Source organism: Pinus tabuliformis, chromosome 1_1 (genome assembly GCF_031772625.1).
Source record: "Pinus tabuliformis cultivar Carrire ecotype Pingquan chromosome 1_1, CPIR1, whole genome shotgun sequence".
NCBI lineage: Eukaryota > Viridiplantae > Streptophyta > Pinopsida > Pinales > Pinaceae > Pinus > Pinus tabuliformis.
This window is the reverse complement of record NC_142297.1, coordinates 961,248,674-961,261,405: the sequence shown is the minus strand read 5'-3', so window position 1 is coordinate 961,261,405 and position 12,732 is coordinate 961,248,674. Positions and strand designations below refer to the sequence as shown.

The 12,732-nt window shown below is 38.0% G+C and overlaps 1 protein-coding gene and 1 pseudogene across 2 annotated transcripts in view; both read right to left on the bottom strand.

The window, feature by feature from the left end:
- LOC149217682 (protein NUCLEAR FUSION DEFECTIVE 4-like) overlaps nucleotides 1-12,732 on the bottom strand; it is a 283,964-nt pseudogene that overhangs the window by 255,574 nt on the left and 15,658 nt on the right. The window lies entirely within an intron of this gene.
- On the bottom strand, nucleotides 7,115-9,329 carry LOC149217683 (uncharacterized). The gene is made up of 2 exons (XM_089393133.1): nucleotides 8,189-9,329; nucleotides 7,115-8,008 (listed from the first exon to the last, which is right to left on the bottom strand). The coding sequence occupies exons 1-2, from the start codon at nucleotides 9,323-9,325 to the stop codon at nucleotides 7,115-7,117; spliced, it is 2,031 nt and encodes a 676-aa protein (XP_089249259.1). The 5' UTR covers nucleotides 9,326-9,329.

Here is a 12,732-nt window from a genome sequence, read left to right as displayed (position 1 = left end):
AGGTCAATAAGTTTTACACTAGAATTTGGCTTCTGCCTTTAGGAAACTTCATAGCAAGTTTCAATAAGGAAAAATTATTATCCTCACTACTTAAAATCTTTAACCTCTCACAACAATGCCTGCTTATAGAACTTGGAAATATTTCACACTTAATACCATATTTGGAAGCTCCAAACAGATGATTCCCAGCAAGACTAACATCAGTTCTGCCAATGGCAAACAATATTTTATCTCTAGAACAGGATTCCAATGATCTGAACTGCTATGCTGGTATCATCTTATTTCAAAACTATTGGATTTAAGGCAATGCTGTATCTCCAGGGAAATCTCACCAAATACTGCTTATTGTTCCTTCACTTTATTGTCTTAAGAAATGCTTAGTATTTCTCAGATTCTAGAGTTTGGAAATTCTATAAGTGGACATAATAATTTCATCTCCGAGTTCTTTGATAGATCAAACATGAAAATTTACGAAGTCAGCTAAGCTCAAAGTGTTGTTGCAGCACGTCGGTATCATCTAAAGGAGAAGTCAGACTTGGTTGACAAGCAAAAATAGACATAAGTGTGCCTCAATAGCAAGCAGTTTTAAACATTTGTTTTATATTCTGTAAACCATGGTGTAAGGCCTTTCCTGCATAGAAAGCTTGAAGGCTTCAGTTTTTTAAGGTTCCCAGCATTGCTTCCCATATAATTTTGTTGCTTTCCCAACTGCCCTGATTAATCTTCTTTTGTAAAAGAAACAGAGATTGTTTTTTATAAATACCTCTTATATTAACATAGAAATATTTACAAAGCTGAAAACAAAAGCAGAAAGGTATATGCAATAGCATCTGATTCATTTTAGGGGATTCGAATCCCATACGGGATTCGTACGGACACGTCGTGTCCCGTTCTAGGATTCGAATTCCTAGCGAATCGTGTCCGATTCGCAGGATTCGGACTCGTGGTGGGTTTAGGATGAATCCGGGGGGTTTAGGACGAATCCGGTTACTTAGCACATGGATATAAGGCTTCCTATAATACAACTATCTACTATGATGTGAATACAAGAAGCATGTTCTATATGATACTTATGAAGTTTCAACGGTGATTCTGAGGTCTGAAACATACAAAAGGAACAAAACTATATGATAATGCAAGCCTTGTGACATATCTATGAATCTTTGTACTATGTATTCTAAGCAAGAAAAGAAAGACAAGCTATAGACATCTGAAGCCTACTGTAGCAATGAATTTTTGAAGATTCAAGGCATCTAGAAACCACAATGCAAGGTACATATGGAAACAAAGCCATATTTCTATGAAATCCTTGAAAGTGTGAAGTAATAGGGACAGCGTTTTATTTCACAATAGGAAAGAAATCTGAAGTTTGTACTATATCAGCATATCTATGACACCAAGCAACAAAACACCTGATCTGAACAATCCATGGCATTTGAAATGTTTTGAGAAGTCAAGTTCAGAATTACATATAATGAATTTCTATGAAAAAAGAAAATCTGAGATTTATGGCAACCTATGAGTAAGACCTTACAAAGTCTGGGTATCTAATGAAAGGAATCAAAAGAGACCAAACTATAATAGTCTATCTCTGATCATGAGGAAACAGAATCGAATTACCAAAATTACATTTCAATGACAACACAGAGAGATATGCATAGAGTTCATCTCAGTGACAACACTTTTCGCTATAGCAACACCTTCCTATGACAATATTGTGGGAACATATCTCTGAAATCTTTGTGGCATAATCCAAGTTGAAGAAGACCAAGATAAATTTGTTTCTATGGTAGAACGAAGTCCAATGGTATCTCTATGATATTGATACATAATGATGATCCGAGTGATATGTCAAATTACAAGACTATTCAAGGTTCAAGACCGAGCATCATTGAAGAGTGTGTAACTACAACAAAAGAATTATGACAACTGACGATCAAACTTTTGACAAGAAGCTCATCTCTGTGGCACTGTATGCAATCAATGAAAGAGGCCAAAAGAAGCTCTGTGCAAAAAGTTAAAACTATGACCAGACATGTGAAATTTTATCTCTATGACACCAGTATATGAAGCAACTATACTTATACTTGAAAGAAGATGAGTTACATCATGAAGTTGACATGTCTATGAAGTCTGAAAGGAACCAAGGCAAATGACTATGATAGAAAGCCAAAGAAATTTATGTGGTTCGTATTCTAGTTGGATGACCAAAGGTTGAAGGTACCTCTGTTGAAGGAAAATGTTACAAAATCAAACAATCTCTGGACCAGATCCCTGTAACAGTAGAACTACAAGGATGGACAGGTAATGTTATAAGAGGTACGTATAATCTTTGCAATTAATGATAGTACATATAATATGAAGTCTTTTAGGTCATGGTTAAACTAACAATCTCTTGAGAGATATAGAAAAAGTGGTCTATATAGATATATAAGAGATTGTTGATATGTTAAAAACTAGGTTTTGTGATTAAAATTGAAATAAATATAGAGAGCTTACTAACAGCGTCTCTAGGGTTTGTATATATGTAGCTAAGTTACCAGAAAACGGATATGGGAACGGATACGGGTACGGGGTTTGAAACGGATACGGCAAATTTTCAAAAAATCTGGATACGATACGGCAGGAAACGGCACATAATAAATATATAAAAATTTAAAATATATATATATATATATATATATATGTATATATATTAAAAATAAAAAATTCATATTACCATTCATATTTCAGAATCTAAATTTAAATTATCTATGATCTATCATGATTGATGATTGATGATTCATCATCATCAATTCAAGTTTCAAGTTTCAAACTTTCAACATATGCCATATGGCATAAACATTCAACATTGCCATCATCATTAACGATTATTCTAACATTCATGATTCAAGTTTCAAGTTTCAACATATCATCAGAGTCTCAGACATCAAGTTTTTGTTTCAAATTTCAAACAATGTTTATCAACATGACAAACATCAAGTTATCAACATGACAAGTTACAAATTACAATTTACAAACTTACACAAACACCATCATTACCAAAATTAATAATGCATACTAATTACTACATACTATGATAATGAAAGTACAAATTTCAAAATGAACTATGACTGGCAGTCGTACTATCATAATATCATTACTCATAAAGTCATAATTCATATGGTTGTTCAAAACTTAAAAGTTTAAAAGTTAAAAGTTAAAACACCATCATAAATTACAAATTTACATATCATCAAATATGTCTTCATTCATGCCACTATAATGTTCCACTTCCACATCCTCTCTAGAAGTGGCACTGGGAGTGGGAACATTGCTTCCATGTCCACTTGAAGATGCACCTATTCCCAATGATGGCTCCGAATCAAACAAACTCATGTGAGACATGGCATTCAATGTCATATCCAAGTCAGGCAACTCTGGTTCCACGTCCCATAATTTGTTGGGCCCAAATTTGTATTCATCTCTCTTGTGTGACAGAAGGCGAAGGTTTGAATGAATCATTGTTTTACGAAACGGCCGGGTTGACTCCGAAACGGCCGTTTCGATCCGGGTTGAACAAAAAAATTTCAAAACGGCCCATTGACCCGGCTCGGTGACCGGGTCAGCTATGACCCGGCCGAGTCAGCCAATGACTCGGCCGGGTCATAGCTGACCCGGTCAACCCGACCGGGTCACGTCAAAAAACGGCCATACCGATTGGAACCGGCTGGGCAGCGATTTCACTTTAAAAAAATTACTTTTTTGCTGATTTGGAGCTGATTTAGTTAGGGTTTGTGGACATGAAAAGGTTTATGTGATTAGTTAAATGCATTTGGGGTCCATTTCCCCCTCCCAAACTCTATTTAAGACAGCCAAATGCTCTCATTTCACTCACAGCAGTCTTATGCATTTGAGTGAGAGTCTTCTTTGAGAGTTAGTGAGCAGTTCTTGAGCTTGTTTTGGAGCAGCAGTGAGGAGTCTTGGAGGAGCATTGTAGCTGGAGTGAGGAGCTTCTTGGGCAGCCATTTGGAGCAGCATTGAGGAGCTGATTTTTGGAGCAAGTTTGAGGAGGCAGTTTGTGCCTGGAGGTATTTTTTTCCACCTCTATAAATCTGTTTTTACTTATTAAATTTTAGGTGCATATAAAGATAGCTTAGAGAGTGTTTTTAGTCAAATAAATGAACATTGAATCAATTTTTATTTATTTTTTTCATTTTCAGATTGTTTTCCTAGTCAAAAAATGGCACCTAGAGCAAAAGATGCTGCTTGGGCATATGTTGAAATGGTTGATGATGAGATGTGTTGCAAGTTTTGCCATAGGAAAATTAAGTCAGGTCCTGGGGGGATTCATAGGCTGAAACAACACTTGGCAGGGATTAAAGGCAATATTACTGCATGTAAATCCCCCAAAATTGGGGAGATTAGAAAGACTTTGTTGGAAAGCTTTGAAAAATTTCAAGAAGAAAAGACTAGGCAAAAAGAGATACAGGCTGAAATTGGGAGGAAGAGGGAGATACAAAAAATGATGGCTGCCAACCCCCACTATGAGTTTGAGGGTTCTTCCTCTATCCCTCACACTGATGCATCAAACCCTTTCCGTTATGTTCCTCCCTCTTTTGCTTCTGTTCAAGATAAGGGAAAGGGTAGAATGAAGGGTGATGGGACTATCAAAAGTTTTTTCACTCACTCAGGCTCCTCTCCATCAGATGCACATGGTCCTGAAGTTAGTAAAGGTCTTTCTCAGCCCACTTTAGATGACCATTGGAAGAAAGAATTGAGGGAGACTGCTTGTGACTACATAGCTAGATGGTGGTATGATGCTGATATCCCCTTTAATGCTGCTCGTTCACCATATTATGAGCCTATGTTTGAGGCCATACATGCTGCTGGAAAAGGCTTCAAAGGCCCTACTATGCAAGAGCTAAGGGGGTTTCGTTTGCAGAAAGAAATTACATCAATTAATGAGTATTTGCAAGATTTCAAGGAATCATGGGCAAGAACAGGGTGTACCATCATGTCAGATGGATGGACTGATCAAAGAAACCGTACCATCATAAACTTTCTTGTCTTCTGCCCACAGGGAACCATGTTTTTAAAATCAGTTGATGCATCTGATAAGGTAAAAGATGGCCACTTGTTGTTTCAGCTATTGGATGAGGTTATTCAGGGTGTGGGGGTGGCTAATGTTGTTCAAATCATCACAGACAATGCCTCTAACTATGTTCTTGCTGGTAGACTGTTAGAGGAAAAACACAAGACCATCTTTTGGACCCCATGCGCTGCACATTGCATAGACCTCATGCTTGAGGATATTGGGAAATTAGATTGGGTCAGAAACACTGTAGATAATGCCAAAAGCATAACAAAATTTATCTACAATCATACACTGGTTTTGAGTATCATGAGGAAACACACTGGAGGCAAGGATATTATTAGGCCTGCCATCACTAGATTTGCTACACATTTTTTGACATTGCAATCTATGCTTTCCCAACATAGAAACTTGCAAAAGATGTTTTCCAGTGATGATTGGAATAATAGCAGTTGGTCTAACAAACCAGAAGGCAGAGAATTGAGAAGGAAAGTCCATGATGAAACTTTTTGGAGAAAGGCAACAGAGATTGTGAAGGTTGCTGAGCCACTAGTTAAGGTGTTGCGGTTGGTGGATGGGGAAAGGTTGGCTATGGGCTTCATTTATGAGGCTATGGATCAAGCAAAGGAGCAAATAAAGGCAGCATACAAGGATAGAGTGGCAAAGTATGGGCCCATTTGGGCAATCATTGATGAAAGATGGAACAATCAACTCCATCGCCCTATACATGCAGCTGGGTATTTTTTGAACCCACGGTATCATTATAAAGCTAAGGAGTCAGGAGCTTTGAGGGGGGAGGTCAGAGATGGACTGGTTGATTGCATTGAGCGCATGGTCCCATCGGAGTCTGATCAGCTACTGATACATCAACAGGTCACATCCTTCAGCAATGCAACAGGTACCTTTGGGAAGAACCTAGCAAAGATTGCAAGAGAAGCAGATGAGCCAGGTAAACAAAAATTTCAATTTTCAATTTCTCAATTTCAAGTTAGATATAATTTGTAATTTTGTTGAGCTTCAGCCTTCATCTAACTCATAATTCATTACACTCCTATGTTTTTTGCAGCACAATGGTGGGAGGCCTTTGGTGGCCAGTGCCCTGAATTGCAAAGGTTTGCAATTCGTATTTTGAGTCAAACTTGCAGTGCATCTAGGTGTGAGCGCAATTGGTCTGTCTTTGAGAGGATTCACACAAAGAAGAGAAACCGTTTGGAGCAAAAACGGTTGAATGATCTAGTTTTTGTCCAATACAACCTTCGGCTCAGACGGAACCAATTGCTGAACAAAAGACCTGATTCAGATCCCATTGTGTTGGAAGACATTGATCCAACATCAGATTGGGTAGTGGAGAGTCGTCTACCAGAGTTTGATCCTGATGAGGATCTTGATGAAATTGATGTTGGAGATCCACTGCAGCGTGTTCAGTTGAATGCAGATCCCAATCCACCAGCCTCAGTCTCACAGCCAGCTAGTAGGACTCCAGTTGTAGGTGCTTCGCCTTCCTCTGCTCAGCCACGACAGAAGCGCAGCCGCATTTGTACTCTATCTCAGCTTGCATCTGCTTCACAGCCTAGTGGTACTGGTACTGGCACCACTTCTACAGTTGCAGTTGGAGACGATGATGATGAGGAGGAGCCATGGGGCTCCTTGTCTGGCTCTGATGATGATGATCCAGAGATTGGTCGAGATGATCTTGGCTCCTCTGGCAGTAGCCAGTAGCTACTAGCCTCCTTGGTTATTTGTATTTTGTTTTGACTCTTGAGTCTTTGATCATGTATGACACAGACAGACTACAGTTGACTATGTATTTACTATTGCCATTGGGTACACCGTACCATTTTGATATAATGGATTGGTTCATGAGCCTACTTTGATCATATGTTGTCTTCCATGTATATTATAATGTTGTGTGTTTGGAAACTTGAATGAAAATCTTTAAAATTATGTTTAAAATATTTAAAATTATGTTTTTTTATAAAAAAAATAAATATTTAATGTATTTTTTACAACGACCGAGTCATTGAAATCGAGCCGGCCGAGTCATTGCCGTTTCCGTTTCCGTTTCCGAGTCGATCCTCGGCCGAGTCCGAATCCGAGTCCGTTTTGTAAAACATTGGAATGAATATACACTAGTTCCTCAGCCTTCTTAAAGCCCAATCTATTTCGCTTCACTGAATGGATGAAGCCGTATGTACTCCAGTTCCTTTCTGCTGAAGAAGAACTAGCAACCTGTGACAAGACCTTGATGGCCAATTTTTGGATATGTGGAAGTGCCCCACCATAGAAGTTCCACCACTCAATTGGACTTAATCTGCTCTTGTCCCGCATACACTCAATATCACAACCCCAACCCTCCAATCCCACAAAATGAGAAAACTGTGCACGAATCCGAAGCCCAATTTCAGGATCTACAAAAAGCTTTCTAAAAGCATTTTTAAATCCTTCTGCGACTTCTGGGTCTTTGTTTGGTGCGCTTCTTTCTGGATCACGTAGCAACTCTACAGCATAATATTTTGGATTCAGAGCATAGGCTAAAAGGTGCAATGGAGTGGTCATCTTGTTCCACCTTTTGGTCAATATATCTTTTACTTCTCTGTAAAAGATTTCATCTGGGTCATTCTCCTTGGCATTTATAACCAACCTTATCTTCTCTATCATGGAATCAATGCCCTCATACACCTCTCCCAGATTAGGCATATCTGTGTCAAACATACGGAGCAAATCCACAATTGGCTTAGTAAATGCCAAGAGGTACTCCACCTTATCCCACCATTCATCATCAACAACCAACCGTTTCATTGCTTGTGCTCTATCAGATTGGGATTGCCTCCATTGATTCCAAAGAGAACTGCATACCATTGATTGTAATGCATCTTTCACCTGCATGAGCCTTGTTAAGACTATGATGTGAGAAGCAAATCGAGTCTCAGCAACCTGCAGGTGTCAAATTGCCAATGTTTCAAATTTCAATCAATTTGAAAATCAAAAATCATAATTTGAATCAAATTTGAAATTATTTGATTGAATAACCTATTATGATTCATCAATTTAGATATTTGAATTTAGAGTCAAATATTTAATAAACTTTAAACTTTAAAGTTTAAGTATATGTACCTTAAGCAGCTCCAACTTAGCAAATTCCCTGTAGATGCCTTGGGACATGTGGTGGTTTGTGATAAAGGCTTGAATTTCTTTTGCCTCTTCAAATATTTTTCGAATCCACTCAATTTGCTTCCCCAACTTGCTCAACATGAGGTTCAATGAATGCACAGCACAAGGGGTCCAAAAAATGTGTTGATATTTGCCTTCAACAATTAGGCCTGCTGCTCTACACACCGTTGCATTGTCAGTTATTACCTGGACAACATTTTCAGGCCCCACCAATTCAATTGCTTCAATCAAGATGTTAGCAATGAATTGAGAATCTTTCACCTGCCCCTCACAATCCACTGCCTTCAAAAACATTGCCCCATGTGGGCTCTGAGCAATCACATTGATCAAAGGCCTATTTCTTTGATCTTTCCATCCATCAGAAATGATGGACACCCCTGAAATGAGCCATGAATCACGAATGGGGGCTAATTTAGCCTCCAAATCTAACTTTTGAGCACTCAACAATGTGGTGCGTATCTTCTCATACCCAGGGCTCTTGTACCCTCTTGGGGCTTCATTCAAACATTTTACCATCTTTGCCCAGTAAGGAGATCGCACAAGGTTAAAGGGAAGGCCATTTGCATAAATGCATTGGGCTACAGCTGCATCTGCTATCTCTCGAGCATCATTATTAAAACTCTTCTCAAGCGGTCCCAAATTTGACCGCTTTGACCCAACAATTCCATGAGAATAAAGTGGAGGCTTTGAGACTGAGTGTTTTAAATAGGAGGCAGGATTTGCTTCATTTGCTTTAGCATCTGCCTCTTCTTGTTCTCTCTGATATTTTGCAATTTTTACCTTGCTTAAACCATTTCCATCTTTCCCATTCTCTTTAGGTGGGCCACTACATATTCGAACCCCATTGTTTTTTAACCCAAGCAAATGTGCTTTAACCCGTGTGTATGACCCCTTAAACTCCTTTTTACACTCACTGCAAACCCATGCCAATGATCCACCTCCTTGGATCTTCCCAACAGTAGTGACATATTTCCAAAGTGGTGACTTTGGATCAAATTTCTGGGTTGTTTCAGTGTCCTGTGCCACTTCCTCTGCCTCATGAATGGCTGAACTTGAAGTTGCCATGAATGATGATGACATTCACTGAAGTCTGAAACTGAAAAAAGAAAATTGACAAATATATTATATCAGTCTTCAAGTTCAGAATCCAGATATGTATTTTACTATTTAAAAAAAATTATTTGGTCATTTCTGGATGCTAATAAAATTATGTCATCATTTATTTATAAAATTATATGCCTTTCTCTTTACTCTGTTTCATAATGACAGCGAACATTGAACTTTGAAGCAAGAAGTTAGAACACTGTTCTTAGAACAACAGCCACTGTTGGGGAAACAGTTTGGCTGTTACCTAGATCAGATCACAATTATTATTATACAGAGACATGCACTTCAGCCATCTGAGATCTCATTCTGGTGAAGTAGCTGGTGTTCTGTTTACAGTTACACTGTGTAATTGAAGGTGGCTTCCTACAGCCAGCTCCATGGCCTATTGGAGTCTGGACATTGCTGGTAAATTCCAATTTTAATTTTAGACATTGCTGGTAAGTGGTAAGAGTACCTATAACTGAACCTTGTTAAAATTGTCAACTTTTCAGTGTTCACCAGATGGCAAAAGTACAAATGATACATAAAATAAACATTTATACCATGAACCATCATATTTATACAGAATATTAGGTTCAGAACAATCATTAGAAGACTGTAAACATGCTCTAAACTGCACATTATTAGTAGATTGATCTCTAATATGTTGTTTACCAAATTTAGTCCCACAAATCCTTCACAATTAAGTTATTAACTCATGCATCAAAAACGTAACTTCCAGCCTTAAATTTAAATAAAAATTCTACTACGCTAGTTGCCTATTTACTCTAAATTTCGATCACAAGCTTTTCAAATTGAATCATGTTTATACCAGCAACTATATAAATGGTTTCTCACTGGACCTCTTGTAAATTGTAATTTTGTAAAAGTCTTAACACCTGTTTCGGCTATAGGTCTGCTTATTTGTTGAGCAGCTCTGTGAAAAAATTAACCTCCATACTTATTAATGATAGCTGGGAGATCTATAATATATATAGTATATCCATTCTGATATAATGATGACTCACAGAGTCACAAATTTAAACCAGTAGAGTAAATGGCTTTTCGAGTTTTCTCCAGAGTCCATAATGAAACTAAAGGGAAGTAGAAAGGATGGCAAGTGTGAACTGTGAAGATGTATTAATGTAAGGACCTAAGCTGAGGAACTCAGACTAAGAGGCTTTTCTCCATAATAAAACTAAGGGGAAGTAGAGAGGATGGCAAGTGTGAACTGTGAAGATGTAAGGACCCAAGCTGAGGAACTCAAGTCTTAGACCAGTAGTGCAAAAGCATTCCAGGGAGCTTCATTGAAATTCTGTAACATAGAACATTCAACAGAGTGGTAGATAAAATGCAAATTTCACTATCACACTTAGCTGGGCAGATCTACTACCACATTGAATGTCTGGTGAAAAGGTGGCATATAAAATGCAAATTTCAACCTCAAATTCCCATATAATGATGGACTTGCAAATTTGAATCAGTAGAAAGGATTTTCTCCGTAAAGATTTAAGAAACTAAAGGGAAGTGGAAAGGATGGTTACTTGTCATAATACCATTTGTCTTGATTACTAATGCAAACCACAAAACAATAGATACATAGAAAGAAATCTAGATTCTAGAGTGTTTCAACTTTCAAAGTTTGAACATCAACAATTTTTGGAAAGGAAACTATAACCGTAACGCTGCCATCTCAGCGAACTGAAAACAGTTTCTATTTATTGAGCTATGAGAGTCGAGACATAACATTGTAACAGTGAATCTCATGAATGATGAAAATGGCATTACTGATGTACAATACTACAAGGTCTGCAATGAGCAATCTATAGCATTAACGGCAAGCCAGGAGAGTCTAGACACTGCCGCCTGCGTCACTCAGGTTGAATCGGGCAAAGGTTTTAGAATCGGGCCAGTGATGCGACTATAATAGTATAAGCTATTAAAATTTAAAAGTTACGTGCGTCGTGTACCTTGAGGGCCGAGGCTTGTTCGATGCCGGCAGGAACCAGTCACTCCAGAGTCCACGCGATGAAATTTGAACAATGAAAACTGAAACTGAACAGTGAAACTGTGAAAACTCTCAACTCTCAGCGGCCGCACTCACTCAGAAGTTCAGGAATCAGAACTCGTCGTTTAGGGATTAGGTAATTTAGGTTAGGTAAGATAGTTATTAATAGGGAATAGAACGAATTTGGAACGCCCGCCAAGTGAATTTAGACCGTCGGCCAAGTGAATTAAATCAGTTCCCGGCGGCCACGAAAATCAGCTCAAAACGTATTGAATTTTCCCAGATACGCATTCGATTTTTCACATACGTATTGAAATTTCTCTGATACGAATTCGATTTTTTCAGATGCGTATTAGAAAATTCGAAATACGTTTTCAGTTTCTCTGAAACGTATCAGGTTTTTTTAAACGGGACGTGTTCTCCTTCAAAACGCCTGAAAAACGGCAAAAAAAATTTTGATACGTTTCCAAACCTGAAAAAACGTTTTTCGGCCGTTTTTCCGGCGTTTCTGGGCGAAATACGTTTCTGATACGGGAAACGGCGTTTTTGCCTGCCAGGGAGCCGTTTCCGGTATCTTAGATATGTAGAACTTGCAATTGGAAAGATGACAAGTCTTTGGCATCTAGGGTTTGTAAACCCTACCAAAGTTTGAATTAAGAAAACCCTAGGAATTAAACCCTAACTAATCATTTCCATTGTAAGAGGTAGATCAAACCCTTGATGATGATGACTTCATGCTAATGTGAGAACAAGGTTTGTGAACAGGTCCTAGATTAAGAGGGAGATAACCTTCCTCAAAAGATAAGTACTTTACATCTCCTTGATTACTACTAATACTATTGTCTTTAAATTTTGGCGTTTTGTTCTTTCAATGTCTTCAAACATAAGTTGCAGGTCAAAAGAAGAATTATCGAAGATTGACTAACAATTAGAAGAATTGGAAGAATGTGGCAAAGAATGAAGATTAAGGAGGAGGAAGAAAAAGTCAATTAGATGTTCACCTACCTCAGCTGGAAAGAGCGAGCTCTGATTCGTATGATTCAGGAACATATTGACAGTACTAATGCTAATAGAGATACTACTGATGCTTGGGAGCTAATATGATTTCTTGAATAATGTAAAGCTAGACAGTGAAAATGAATTAATATAGACTTCAGAGGGAGCTAGAGGCAGAAATTGACTTGAATTTTGAAGTTATAAGATCTTGGATGAATATAATATTAATTAAAGTTTGAAGATGACTGATCTAGAGCTATATCTTGTTGCAAGAAGATAAAGAGTTTTGATATCATTGTTCTGGCAGCTGATTGATTGGGTTGACAATACTAATGAAGATTGGAAGCTGACATACTTTTTTGGAAGAGCATGAAAGCAGAACCCTGTTATGTAGATC